Source organism: Ovis canadensis, chromosome 9 (assembly GCF_042477335.2).
Source record: "Ovis canadensis isolate MfBH-ARS-UI-01 breed Bighorn chromosome 9, ARS-UI_OviCan_v2, whole genome shotgun sequence".
Lineage (NCBI taxonomy): Eukaryota > Metazoa > Chordata > Mammalia > Artiodactyla > Bovidae > Ovis > Ovis canadensis.
This window is the reverse complement of record NC_091253.1, coordinates 43,748,705-43,763,678: the sequence shown is the minus strand read 5'-3', so window position 1 is coordinate 43,763,678 and position 14,974 is coordinate 43,748,705. Positions and strand designations below refer to the sequence as shown.

The 14,974-nt window shown below is 39.2% G+C and overlaps 1 protein-coding gene across 3 annotated transcripts in view; it reads right to left on the bottom strand.

The window, feature by feature from the left end:
* SNTG1 (syntrophin gamma 1) overlaps positions 1-14,974 on the bottom strand; it is a 403,770-nt gene that overhangs the window by 13,312 nt on the left and 375,484 nt on the right. For all 3 annotated transcript variants that reach the window (XM_069600005.1, XM_069600004.1, XM_069600006.1), the window contains 2 exons: positions 7,473-7,565; positions 4,169-4,279 (listed from right to left, as the gene is read on the bottom strand). In XM_069600005.1, the coding sequence (XP_069456106.1) occupies positions 4,169-4,279; positions 7,473-7,565 (204 nt within the window). The remainder of the gene's footprint in view (positions 1-4,168; positions 4,280-7,472; positions 7,566-14,974) is intronic.

Below are 14,974 nucleotides of genomic sequence, written 5' to 3'. Positions count from 1 at the left end.
CAGTGCCCAGCTTTATTTATAGGCCAACTCTCACATCCACACGTGACTACTGGAAAAACCATAGCTTTGACCAGATGGACCTTTGTCAGCAAAGTAATGTCTCTGCTTTTTAATATGCTGTCTAGGTTTGTTATAGCTTTTCTTCCAAGGAGCAAGTGTCTTTTAATTTCATGGCTGCAAGTCACCATGTGCAGTGATTTTGGAAACCTCCCGCGTGCCCTCCTGCCCCCAAAAAATCACTGCTAGTCATTAGGGAATGAAAATTAAAACTATGATGAGAACTTCTGAAAACAAAAGTAGTGACCATTCCAAATGCTTGGGAGGATGTAAGGAGGCTGAGTTTCTGGTACATTGTTGAAGGGAATGCAAAATGTCACAGCTACTCTGCATGGTGATTTGGCATTTTCTTTAAAACTAAATAAACATTTTCCATATGACTGAGCAACTGCCCTCCTAGGCATTTATTCCAGAAATAAACTCTCATGTCTACACAATGACTAAATTATGGACCAGGAAATATTAAATTAAATGAAATAGAGACAGTTATGACCCGCCTGTTTCCAGGCAAGCATCAGGTTAAGCCTTAGCAATGCTGGGTTGTAAGACACATTCCTTACACTTACATGTTCTTGATCTAGTGGGGAAGGCACAGTGGTGAATAACAACCACATGGGGTGGACGCCAGTGTTACAACAGACATGAAGTAATAGCACATATATCATACAATATGCAGGAGAAGTTTCTGTCCCTGTCTTGGGGTTCCTGTCTCTAACCTCATTACAATTTTAAAAATAATATAAATTAATTGTCCAAGGAATTTGATAAGTGACACAAACTTGGATTATGCTTATACATGTGAATTTCTTAAATATGGACAGAACAGTTTACATATATAAGTAATCACCTTTACTAACTAGACTTCTAATAATAACAACTGCTATTTGTTAATACTTCCTCTATGTTTATGCTACAATCTTTGAAGAGGAAATCATTCCTGCGTGATTTGTTATCTTCCATATGCCAGGTACCATGGGTATTTATTCCTTACATTTTTCCTGCAAGGCAGCAGTCATAATTTGGTGAATTGCCCAGGTCATGTAGCTGGGAAATGGTAAAGAAGAGAGTTTTACTCAAGTTTTTCTTCAGTCACTAAGTCATGTCCAGCTCTTTGTGACCCCACGGACTGCAGCAACACCAGGCTTCCCTGCCCTTCATCATCTCCCAGAGTTTGCTCAACCTCATGTCCATTGAGTCAGTGAATGCACCCAACCATCTCATCGTCTGTCGCCCCTTTCTTCTCCTGCCGTCAATCTTTCCCAGCATCGGAGTCTTTTCCAATGAGTCTACTCTCAGCATCAGGTACTTAATGTTACCTGATCTTAATTTTCTTTTCACTGTATTGTGCTGCCTATTCCCTCATTTAGAAAAAGTGAAGAAATGCTGATTCTCAAGTGACATCAGTTTATAAGTTTTGTGATGTGATATGTGCTGGCATTCTTCCTGCTTTCCTCCTGTGAAGGAGCTTCTGATTACTGCTCACATGTTACCGTGATAAAGGTTACGAAATAGCAACTGTACTAGTTTTAATAGTGAATATGAACTCGGTGGTACTGGCAGAGGCAATGCACACCAGAATGGCTAAATGATTCTATAGAGCTGGCTGCTGTTCTGATTGGCTGGTTTTAAAACAGTGTCCATGATTAATTTGGTATTTTCAGTATTACCCATCTAGGTCTTTTTCTTCCTCATTTTATATAAGGTGGTGACTTTGAATAAGTCTGGCAATTCACCTATGGTCACACTGTTTCATTGGCCTTAAAACCTCTCTTTTCACTACTCAAAAATTATCTAAATTTAAGGAGGAGTACCTGGTGGCTCAGATGGCAAAGAATGTGCCTGCAATGCAAGACACCTGGGTTTGATCACTAGGTTGGGAAGAACCCCTGGAGGAAGGCATGGCAACCCACTCCAGTGTTCTTGCCTGGGGAATCCTATGGACAGAGGAGTCTTGTAGCTTATAGTCTATGGGGTCACAAAGAGTCGGACATGACTTAGCCACTAACACTACTAAGTTCAAGGAAAAACATTCAATAAATAGCTTCTGAAACTATTTCTTACTAAATGAACTTATGAAGTATTATGTAAAACATGCTAACCATAAAAAGCAGCATTGAAGCTGCTGCTGCTGCTGCTGCTGCTACTAAGTCGCTTCAGTCGTGTCCGACTCTGTGCGACCCCATAGACGGCAGCCCACCAGGCTCCCCCATCCCTGGGATTCTCCAGGCAAGAGTACTGGAGTGGGGTGCCATCGCCTTCTCCTTTTCGAAGCTGGCAGACAACTAATAAATAGAATAGTTAAGGAAGCAGTAAGTATATGAGCTACATTAACGAAGTCTAAATACAATAGTTACTAGTCATTTCACGGCATTTATCTTTTTTGCTTCATGTTGCAGACTAAGGATTTGTTAGCACATTAAAAATATCAGATGAGAAGGAGTTTATCAAATCAAACATATTAACTAGTGGTTGACACTCCTCGTTTGCCCGAAGAACACGGAACTGACAACGCTGACACCACTCACCATGTTAAGATTCCCGAGTGTCAAAGTGGGAAATCCGCCAAAACTTAAAGATACATCCTTTTGGAGAGTAGAGATCATTCTTATAGTGACACCAAGACGCAACTGGAAGAGCAGTGTGCGTGATGACACAGAGCAATGATCCACCCATGGCAGCCGGGGGCGCGGAGCTGGGGTGCCCACAGGCAGGTCTGCATTTAGGAACCAGGCGAGGCGGGGTGAGGACACGAGAGTCAGGAGGGAGAGGGTGATGGTACCCAGGCCTCCGTCCACACTGACCGGAGACAGATGTGAAAAACAGCTGGACAGAAGCCGGCAGAAAGGAGTCGCTCCACAGCCCCCTCACAGCACCGAGGAGCAGGTGCTGAGAGGAGTCAAGGGACAAGCTCAGGGCAGGGGTGGGCACTCTGATAGGGTCAGAACCAAGCAGACTGAGAGAAGAGTCCAGACAAAAGCAGGAGCAGCCGTGAGAAGGAAGCTGTCTTGTTAAAAGGAGAGCAAGAGCCTCTGGTCTGCACAAAGCAGGGCTGCAGAGCCCGGATGGGAGTCAGGAAGGGTCTGTCCTTTGGAGGCTCTGAATGTCAGCCAAACCTCCCCTGGACTTAATAGGTATTGGGATGTAACTGAATTATGGTCATTTTAAGTCAGAGTTGAAAATTTATATCTGAGTTTTCATTTCCATAGAATTCATTTTTCACTTTGGTATTCATTATTTATTCTCTCTTCCCCACTGAAATAATATATTTATAACCCATTCTAACCCAAAGACTGTTGGTGTGAATTTCACGGTAGGGCAAAGGAAGTCCTTCAGATTTTGAATATCTACAAATACAAAATCATAAACATAAAAGTAGTGAATCTTTCTGATATATTTCAGAATACTGAAAGTCTACATGAAGCAAAGCAAAAAAATCACTCATTTATTCATTTTGTTTAACAGAATAACATACAAAAACATGAATTGATTTTAAAAGTATTTTTTAGGAATTGGTATTTATATCCAAAGGTTTCCCAGGTGGTGTTAGTAGCAAAGAACCCCCTGTCAATGCAGGAGATGTCAGAGGAGTGGGTTTGATCCCTGGGTTGGGAAGCTCCCCTGGAGGAAGGAATGGAAACCTGCTCCAGTATTCTTGCCTGGAGAATCCCACGGACAGAGGAGCCTGGCCAGCTGCAGTCCATGAGATCACAAAGAGGACACGACTCAGTGAGCACAGACATACACTCATTCATATCCAAAGAGGGAACAAATAGTGATAGAATATCTTTTATAAATTATTATTTAGAACGTGAAACCACCAAGAAAATGTTTCAGTTCCCAGAATATTATTTTAGTGTGACAGAAATACAGTTCACAAAAATTAAAACTAAGAAATGAAATGTTGTATGTAATTTATTCTCAAGTACCCATTTCAGTGAAAATCTGTCATTAAAATTTTAAAGTGAATCTATTTTTTTGGTCATGAGAGCTACTCCAAGGTAAACAAAAAACATGTGTTTTTGCACTTACGGGTCTCCTAAATTTTCTCCCCTCTGTTTCTTAATGGCATGAATGCAGTTGGAGGTGGTTTGTGTGATGAATTTGGGTTTACCTTTGCTTCAATCTGTTTAGTATCTGGATTCTGAAACAAAAATTTGATTTTGCTCTTGCCGTCATCGGAGGAACCTTTCAGCTGAGAAAACTTATACCTCCAAAGTACCGCCTAACGAGAAAAGAAAAAATAGGTGAGTCAGTGCAGCTCATCTCTGTATTTAAATGGAGAGATTGCTCTTTTAACTGGTAAAAGTAACCATACTAAGTTAGTCCTATATATCCCAGCATTAAAAAGTAAACTAAAATATGCTTATCAAAGGCTATAATTTAGTAATCAGTATATACTTAATTCCCCAAAGCAACATTAATTTCCATGAAATAATCATTTAAATATATATGTGAATAAATTAATTTGAATATCTCATTTTACATAACCATGAAATAAAAGCCATGCCAGGGAATCAGCAAAAACACCTATCATCCATTTCTTTGTTTTTCTACCATAGTAGCAACAAGGTGATTTTCAACTGATTACTCCACAGAACTTCCTCTTGAAGCACAAGCTAACAGTCAGACCCACATCTTTGTCAAGATAAAAGGACACCCGAGTGAGTGACTACAAGGAAGCATCTTAGAAACATCATTCATCTGGCAGTGGTGAGAGAGGGGACAAAGAGGCAGGGAACTCTCCCAGACCACTGAAGGCCCCCGGTTCCAGACCTGTCCTATTCATGAAACTGTTCCAGACCTGTTCATGAGACTGCAGGTGTCTTGAGAGGAGGGAAGGTATCCTTTTCTCTGTACCTTGTGTTTCTCAACTGTCAAAGCACAGAGTCGATGCATAAAAAGAGTGTGTAATAAACACAAGGAGAAGGCAGGCCTGGCCGATGCTGCAGGAATCCAAATGAGAAGGACTGCCTGCACTGGTCAGGGTGCACCCTCCAGGTTTTTTTTCTTTAGGGGGAGTTGTTGAGGAAGAGGCCAGGGCACAGGACACAATTTAGGTTCCTTTTGATAATGGAGAGAGGAATGCAGGGGAGTCAGAATGAGATGGACAACAAGCAGTAGGGTGGACCCACGGTGCTCAAGGGCTCAGGATGCATCCTGAGGTATTTGAGCTGGAGTCAACAGAACAGAAACTCACCAGCATCAGGCCAGGGGCCCAAGATTTGATGAAACTTCCTGATCAAACATTTTAATTTATTTTCCTATAATGTCTGTATGTATCAGTATTTCCATCAAATAAATGGAACCTTTACAGAGGTTTAAACAGATGATCACTTTGACAATTTATTTGGACTCTCTTAAAAGAAAAGGAGAAAAAACAAACAAACAAACAGAAAAAGTCTTTCTAAAATGTAGGCCTTGTGGGTTGTTTTGCAATAGCTTAAAGTCATGGAACTCTTCACTATGATCTTGTGTGGCCCTGCATGGCATGGCTCATAGCTTCTCTGAGTTCCGCAAATCCCCACATCATGACAAGGGGCACTGATTACAGAGTACTTACTATAATCGTATCTATGTAAATTTTAGAATAATCACGATACACATGGAAAAACAGGCTCTTGCTCATGTTTCTACCTGCTGCCGGATGTGGTGTGCTGTTATTCATAACTTACTAATCTTATACTGAGTAACTTCACATGCCATCTGCATAATAAAGACTGGCAGAAAATTTTGGTTTTGCTGGTATAAATTTCTTGGATCCTTGGGGGTTTGTTTTTATGTTGTTTATTGTTGGTTGTTGCTTTGTTTCTGGCAACATGATGAAATTCAGCCACATTTATGACTCATATTAGCAATTCTCTGTAGAAATCAGCCCTTTGCCAGTGATTTCTTTGTGGCATATGCATACAACTTTGCCAGCTTAATGGAGAGCAACAGCTCTGGGGAGAACAGGAAATGAGTTTACTGAGATGGCTACATCTAAGTCAATATACCTGACAATGTAATAAGCCACCACTGCTTTATTCTCCTCCAGGTTGTCTGAAGGCTGCTCCACTGACAGAGACTAAGCACTTTATTAAATATCCGCTAAATTAACACAGGAGCCCTAAGACATTTTATTTTTGAGGCAGTGCTATTCTTCAATTTGACTAATTTGATTTCTAAGCTTAGCTATGAACTTTATTACTACAAGTCAATCATTTTCATTTTTTCCCTGAGTATGATTTTAAAATCACATCAAAAATTGCATTCTTCGCAATTCAAAGAAATCTTTATTCCTAGAAATTGACTCAAATGTAAAGGCATTCATGAAATTAGCAACATATAACAAGTTACCTTGGGATGAGTGGTCTTTCTGTGCTGAATTGAACTGATTTAGTTACATGCTTCCAGGCTGCCTTGAACTCCCTTTGCTGAGAACCAGTGAGCCTCCATCCTATAATTCTAACATACTACCTGTGCTGTGTGCCTAGTCACTCAGTCATCCAACTCCTTGCGTTCCCACAGACTGTAGCCACCAGGCTCCTCTGTCTACGCTATTTCTCCAGGCAAGAATACTGGAGTGGGTTGCCTCGCCCTCCTCCAAGGGATCTTCCCAACCCAGGGATCGAACCCAGGTCTCCTGCATTGCAGGTGCATTCTTTCCCATCTGAGCCACCAGAGAAGCCCACACTACCTATAAAACTACAAAAAAAAAAAGTTTCCCCATTTTTGATATTGGAAATGTGGACCCAGAAAAATAGTAGAAGAATACTTTGTTTAAAAAAATTGTTCTGAAAGAAGAAAATTTCCCTTTACTGTGAGGTCATACCTTTAGTAAAAGAGAATATATGTACGTGTTGTGCTTAGTCACTCAGTCGTGCCTGACTCTTTGCGACCCTATGGTCTGTAGCCTGCCAAGCTCCTCTGTCCATGGGGATTCTCCAGGCAAGGATGCCGGAGTGGGTTTCCATGCCCTTCTGCAGGGGAATCGTTCCAACCCAGGGATTGAACTCAGGTCTCCCATATTGCAGGCAGATTCTTTACCATCTGAGCCTCCCAGGGAAGCCCATCCATGTATAATACATGGATATATATGTGTATATGGGGCTTCTCTAACGGCTCAGACAGTAAAGAATCTGCCTGCAATGCAGGAGACTCAGGTTCAGTCCCTTGGGAAGATCCCCTTGGAGAAGGGAATGGCTACCCGCTCCAGTATAAACACTTTATATGTTGTAATGTTTTGTGGCAAAACATTTGTTTTATTAAAATCCAAACTTCTATTTTTCTCTAAGCAGATTCAGGCATAATTTATCTCCTATTAATAAAGTTTGACACCTGATCACCAGGCAGCCTGCTGACAGTAGTTGGAAGCAGTTTCAGCTGTTCTCAGCATATGACGCCTGCCTCATGTTTGAGCTGACGGGGTACCCTACCTTGGTCGCAGCGTCGAAGCAGATGAAGCCAGTGCTGAAGTCAATCGTGAGCCCCATCAGGTGACCCTCCAGCACACATGCATATGTCTTGCACTGAACAGAACAGAGAACTGTTACTTTCACGGGACTGACCCAACATCAGGGTGAAGAGCCCACTTTCACCAGACTGTCATACTGCCTGTGACAAGTTCCTTATATGATTAATAACACAACAGCAGACTTTACTTCAGCAACAGCTGTAGAAGAAAGCCGGTCTGACTGACATCCTGATGTTAACAGAGCACGAGCTGAACGGTTGTGGATCTGCCTGGGGGATGCGGGGTTCCGTTTCCCATTCTACTCCAGGTGACCTTGTCTTGACCTTGTGCCACTTTGATGCCCTTCACTCTCTTGGCAATAAAACTATACACATATTTTTGGGTGTAGGCAAGATGGTATTAAATCATTATATTCTGTAGCTAAGTATTACTGCATTTTTATTAAACTAAAAGTGAGTTATTTGAAAGTTATTGTCATTTTATCAATATTATTAGAGAGAGCTCTCAGGCACACAAACATATTTACTAACCAGGTCAAGAACACTACGACCTTAAGAATCTCTGTATGTTCATCGATTGGTACAAGTTACGTCCTAAAGACATTTACCCTTGCCTATTATTTGTGTAAACTTATTGATTCTTCTAAATCAATAATTAACTATTGTTCACACTGAGATCAGACTAAATTATAATTTTAGTTACAAAAATATTTTGGGAAGACTAGTTAAATATAGATGCTGAGATACAAAGAATAACAGATAAGAAATCAAACTGGGGATTATATGAAATGATGCATGTTTATGTTATAGGCTGGTTTTACTTGCACTTAATTGCAAACTGGAGTGGGATATTCAAATCATGAAAAATACTTGTAATTAACAAACAAAGGGGAAAGAGAGAGGACGAAAGAGAGAGACCTCTACCAACCTTATATCCTATTTGTGTTTATTATACTGGATATGAAAGTATCGATACATTAAGTGAGCCTCATTCTGACCATTGTTTTGCTGAGTTACTAAGTTGTGTCCAACTCTTTTGTGACCCCATGGACTGCAGCACGCCAGACTCCTCTGTCCAACTATGCTACTGCTGCTAAGTCACTTCAGTCGTGTCCGACTCTGTGCGACCCCATAGATGGCAGCCCACCAGGCTCCCCCGTCCCTGGGATTCTCCAGGCAAGAACACTGGAGTGGGTTGCCATTTCCTTCTCCAATGCATGAAAGTGAAACGTGAAAGTGAAGTCGCTCAGTTGTGTCCAACCCTCAGTGACCCCATGGACTGCAGCCTTCCAGGCTCCTCCGTCCATGGGATTTTCCAGGCAAGAGTGCTGGAGTGGGGTGCCATCGCCTTCTCTGCTGTCCAACTATAACAATGGCCAAATGTATCAAGTTGCCTCAACCAGACAGGTATATTGATGTGCTTAAGCCCAGTTTACATAGGAAAGTTATGACCATGTCAAATTATTCTTTTGAAGTTCAGTTTCTCAAAAAAGTAGATTAAAAAGCAAATTTAATGGGTCTTGTAAGTTGATTTGGGGGCTTCCTGGGTGGCTCAGTGGTAAAGAATCCATTTGCAATGCTGGAGACACAGAAGACATGGGTTGGAGGTTGAATTTCTGGATGGGGAAGATCCCCTGGAGGAGGAAATGACAACTCACTCCAGTATTCTTTCCTGAAGAATCCCATGGACAAAGGAGCCTGGTGGGCTACAGTCTATGGGGTTAGAAAGAGTCAGAAATGACTCAAAGCACAGCAAGTTGATTTTGGGGTGTAATTTTATTTAGTACATGAGCACCTTCCATACTTGCATCCAACCATTGTCACTTTATTAAAACTACTATCAAATATAAGGAGCATCCAAGGTTGCCTGATTTCCTCTAAACTATACATGATTGTTTTCTGTTTTCAAATGACATTATTTAAAAAATACATGCCAAGTGAAAACACCTTCAATAGAGAGCATTAACAGTTATCTTATTAAGAACACAATTGTGAATTAAATTACATTACTTCAATAATAATTATATTAAAACAGATGATATAAGTTGAAACCCCTAAAAGTTTTATTCTATGATTATAGTCTTAATAAACATATAATGAACATACTTGTATGTTTGAATATGGAAATATTTGATTTATTGTTTAATTTCTGTTTATTTCATAATAAAATTGAATTACAGCTAGAAAAGTGCAAAAAATTATCATTCTTAGAAAAGTTAAATTTGCACTTAATTATATATCAATATATATACATATATCAGTTCAGTCGCTCAGTTGTGTCTGACTCTTTGCGACCTCATGAATTGCAGCACACCAGGCCTCCCTGCCCATCACCAACTCCCAGAGTTCACTCAAACTCATGTCCATCAAGTCAGTGATGCCATCCAGCCATCTCATCCTCTGTCGTCCCCTTCTCCTCCTGCCCCCAATCCCTCCCAGCATCAGAGTCTTTTCCAATGAGTCAGCTCTTCGCATGAGGTGGCCAAAGTACTGGAGTTTCAGCTTTAGCATCATTCCTTCCAAAGAACACCCAGGGCTGATCTCCTTCAAAATGGACTGGTTGGATCTCCTTGCAGTCCAAGGGACTCTCAAGAGTCTTCTCCAACACCACAGTTCAAAAGCATCAGTTCTTCGGGCTCAGCCTTCTTCACAGTCCAACTGTCACATCCATGCATGACTACTGGAAAAACCATAGCCTTGACTAGACAGGCCTTTGTTGGCAAAGTAATGTCTCTGCTTTTGAATATGCTATCTAGGTTGGTCATAAGTTTTCTTCCAAGAAGTAAACATCTTTTAATTTCATGGCTGCAATCACCATCTGCAGTATATATATTTATATATTGTAAATATATAATCATGTAAATTATATATTATATGAAAGTGAAAAAAGTGAAAGTGTGAGTTGCTCAGTCATTTTGGACTCTTCGTGACCCCATGGACTGTAGGGTCCTCTGTCCATGGTATTTTCCAGGCAAGAATACGACAGTGGGTTGCCATCCCCTTCTACAGGGACTATATATTTGTTATATATTATGTATGATTATTATATGTAATATAATTATGATATAATGATTATATATTAATTTGCAGAATTTTATATATTATTACATAACATTTGAAGATACATCAAAAATAAAATTATTTTTCATATGCCCTTTTGGATGACAGCTAAATGTCTATAGTGGATAAAAAACACAATGAAAGTCTGAAATAAATAACTTCAAGAGAAATCAATTTTTGAATGGTATACACTTCACTGAAAGCCTTATTTTAAAAAGGCTGTATTATTTTAGATTGAATTAGTGTAAAGTAAACAATAATTATCCATGCCTTACCATTTTATTCACTTACTCTGGGGAAATGTTTCAAAAATTGTACAAATGGTACTGGCACAAAGACAGACATATAGATCAATGGAACAAAATAGAAAGCCCAGAGATAAATCCACACACATATGGACACCTTATCTTTGACAAAGGAGGCAAGAATATACAATGGAGTAAAGACAATCTCTTTAACAAGTGGTGCTGGGAAAACTGGTCAACCACTTGTAAAAGAATGAAACTAGATCACTTTCTAACACCGCACACAAAAATAAACTCAAAATGGATTAAAGATCTAAATGTAAGATCAGAAACTATAAAACTCCTAGAGGAGAACATAGGCAAAACACTCTCAGACATAAATCACAGCAGGATCCTCTATGATCCACCTCCCAGAATTCTGGAAATAAAAGCAAAAATAAACAAATGGGATCTAATTAAAATTAAAAGCTTCTGCACAACAAAGGAAACTATAAGCAAGGTGAAAAGACAGCCTTCTGAATGGGAGAAAATAATAGCAAATGAAGCAACTGACAAACAACTAATCTCAAAAATATACAAGCAACTTATGCAGCTCAATTCCAGAAAAATAAACGACCCAATCAAAAAATGGGCCAAAGAACTAAATAGACATTTCTCCAAAGAAGACATACGGATGGCTAACAAACACATGAAAAGATGCTCAACATCACTCATTATTAGAGAAATGCAAATCAAAACCACAATGAGGTACCACTTCACACCAGTCAGAGTGGCTGCGATCCAAAAATCGGCAAGCAATAAATGCTGGAGAGGGTGTGGAGAAAAGGGAACCCTCCTACACTGTTGGTGGGAATGCAAACTAGTACAGCCACTATGGAGAACGGTGTGGAGATTCCTTAAAAAATTGCAAATAGAACTACTTTATGACCCAGCAATCCCACTGCTGGGCATACACACCGAGGAAACCAGAATTGAAAGAGACACATGTACCCCAATGTTCATTGCAACACTGTTTATAATAGCCAGGACATGGAAACAACCTAGATGTCCATCAGCAGATGAATGGATAAGAAAGCTGTGGTACATATACACAATGGAGTATTACTCAGCCGTTAAAAAGAATTCATTTGAATCAGTTCTGATGAGATGGATGAAACTGGAGCCGATTATACAGAGTGAAGTAAGCCAGAAAGAAAAACACCAATACAGTATACTAACACATATATATGGAATTTAGGAAGATGGCAATGACGACCCTGTATGCAAGACAGGGAAAGAGACACAGATGTGTATAACGGACTTTTGGACTCAGAGGGAGAGGGAGAGGGTGGGATGATTTGGGAGAATGACATTCTAACATGTATACTATCATGTGAATTGAATCGCCAGTCTATGTCTGACGCAGGATGCAGCATGCTTGGGGCTGGTGCATGGGGATGACCCAGAAAGTTGTTATGGGGAGGGAGGTGGGAGGGGGGTTCATGTTTGGGAATGCATGTAAGAATTAAAGATTTTAAAATTTAAAAAATAAAAAACTAAAATTAAAAAAAATAAAAAAAAATAAAAATAACAGTAAATTAACTAGGCTTAATTGTGGTACTTTGAATACTAGGGAAATGTAAGTTGTAATTCATATAAATTGTCATATTTTGATTAATATAAAATGTTAATTTTTGATGTTCATTACATTTTCTACTGTCACCCTGGGAAGTATGGTTAAATTTTAAGATGCTAATTTAAATGACAATTAGGATGTTTAGAAATATCTCCAACAGTTAATTATCTATTAAATAAATATATAGATATTTGCATGAATACTAAGTACATTAGTGATCAGAAACTATTTAAATAGACAAAGGAATAGATTAGAAGGTAGAAAGTGTTAAAATGCAGTCTTCTTAATGAAAACTGATTTCAAAATAAAAATAATTTATTAATTCTTAGTAATTCATCAACTCACTGGACATGAGTTTGAATAAGCTCCAGGAGACGTGAAGGCCAGGGTAGCCTGGTGTGCTGCAGTCCGGGGGATCACAAAGGATCAGACACGACTGAGCGACTGAACAACAACGAAACACCTGTTTCACAATGAGACGTGTCTCATCTTTATTTCATTTAATTATCAACTTTAGTTGAAGTGGAAATACTAGGAAATAAGAGTAAAACACATAAACTTCTTCATGTACATATTTTTACATGCTTGAATTTTGAAAATAACAGATCCACAGTGGCCAGTCATTGGTTATTTCTGGTGGAGCACACAAGGGGAAGTTATAAAATGTGCAAAACAACAAAAAGCTAAAAAGACATTAACTATTTTACTTTCACTTATATATGCATCTTAAATTCCTATTGTGAATATGTAAGGTGCCAGTCAAAAAAATGCATTGCTCAGGACGTCAGCTTATAGAATATGAGGTCCAAGTTTAAAAAAAGAGTAAAATAGAATGAAACAACACAATTTTATCTCTATCTCATTTCTAAACATTAGAGACTTGAAAATCTTAAATTGAAACCAGCAAGTAGAAATTGCTGTGTATTTGTTTCCAAGTGAAGTGTAATATTCCAGCGAAATGATAATAAGGAAAACCTAAAACTATCAAAATAAGTTAAAAAAAGTCAACTCCTATACAGCTTCATAAAATGCTTTAAAATAGTCTTAGGGGTTGACACTTACAATATTAATAAAATAATATTTAAGTTATTTCTCATCTTTCCACTTTTGATATGAAAAATCTATTTACTAAATTGAGGTTCTATCCAAGTAGATTATTGAAACAACATGTCTTAGTTACTTTAACATTTTTAGATACATGCATATCAGCAAAATGTTAGAAAATGTTAATTGAGCAATGAAAAAATGATAAATGAGTCTTCTCCTTGTCTCTTCCCCTGATTGTCATGTCACATTGTTGTGATTTGATGGATTGAATATAAAAATTTGTAGTCAGAAAAAAATTAATACATGTCACAAATCAGTTCAATGTAATTGGAAAAGTATGCATCCAGGTCCACTGTTACAGGCAACTATCCAGATAATAATGATGTGTTGTTGCCATCAGACATTTCACATATAAGAAATAAAGTTTAATAAACACCTGCTGATTAGTTGTGAGTACAAAATGCACTGACTTCAGTCAGTAGAGAAATAAAATACTCCCAGAAACCTACAACTCAGTGTGAGAAAAACAAATACAGATCACTCCAACTCATGCAGAGTGTGGACAGACCTACGGAAAAAGACAAAAGAGATACTGCATTCTGGAGGTGGTTGGGGGCAAGCTTGAATAGGACCGATGGGGAGGAACAGTGGTGGGCACATGGCAGGGCAGACTGGGAGTCAGGAAAATCGTCCTCCCTGCTGTGACCTCTGAGAAGACTTCAAATTCATCTGTGTGGTTTTGGAGGGTAGTGATGAATACAAGGCTTTCCAGCAAGAAAGAGACTTGTGAGTGAATAAAATCATTCTGGCTGGAAATTAAGTGGTTGTGATTGGAGACCAGGAAATGGCTTTTGTAAACAATTAATTAAAGTAAGAACATTTCTGTTTTAGATGTCATGTATGGATGTCAGAGTTTGGCCATAAAGAAGGCTGAGTGCCAAAGAATTGATGCTTTTAAACTGAGGTGTTGGAGAAGATGCTTCAGAGTCCCTTGGACTGCAAGGAGATCCAGTCTATCCTAAAGGAGATCAGTCCTGAGCGTTCACTGGAAGGACTGACGCTGAACCTGAAGCTCCAATACTTTGGGCACCTAATGTGAAGAGCCAACTCATTAGAAAAGATCCTGATGCTGGGAAGGATTGCAGGCAGGAGGAGAAGGGGATGACAGAGGATGAGATGGACGGATGGCATCACCAACTCAGTGACGTGAGTTTGAGCAAGCTCTAGGAGATGGTGATGGACAGGGAAGCCTGGAGTGCTGCAGTCCATGGGGTTGCAAAGAGTCGGACACAACTCACTGACTGAACAACAACAGCAAGATTCTAATTAAATTTAGAAAGGTGTTTTTGATGGGTGGTAGGAAATAGGCTAGAAAGATCAAATTATAGAAAAATTAAAATGCTTTCAGAGTTGTGTTGCACCTCATTTAAACAATGGCCAATGACTGAACATTTGAGCCTCACAGAACTGGATTTTCATGTTCACTTGAATTTATATC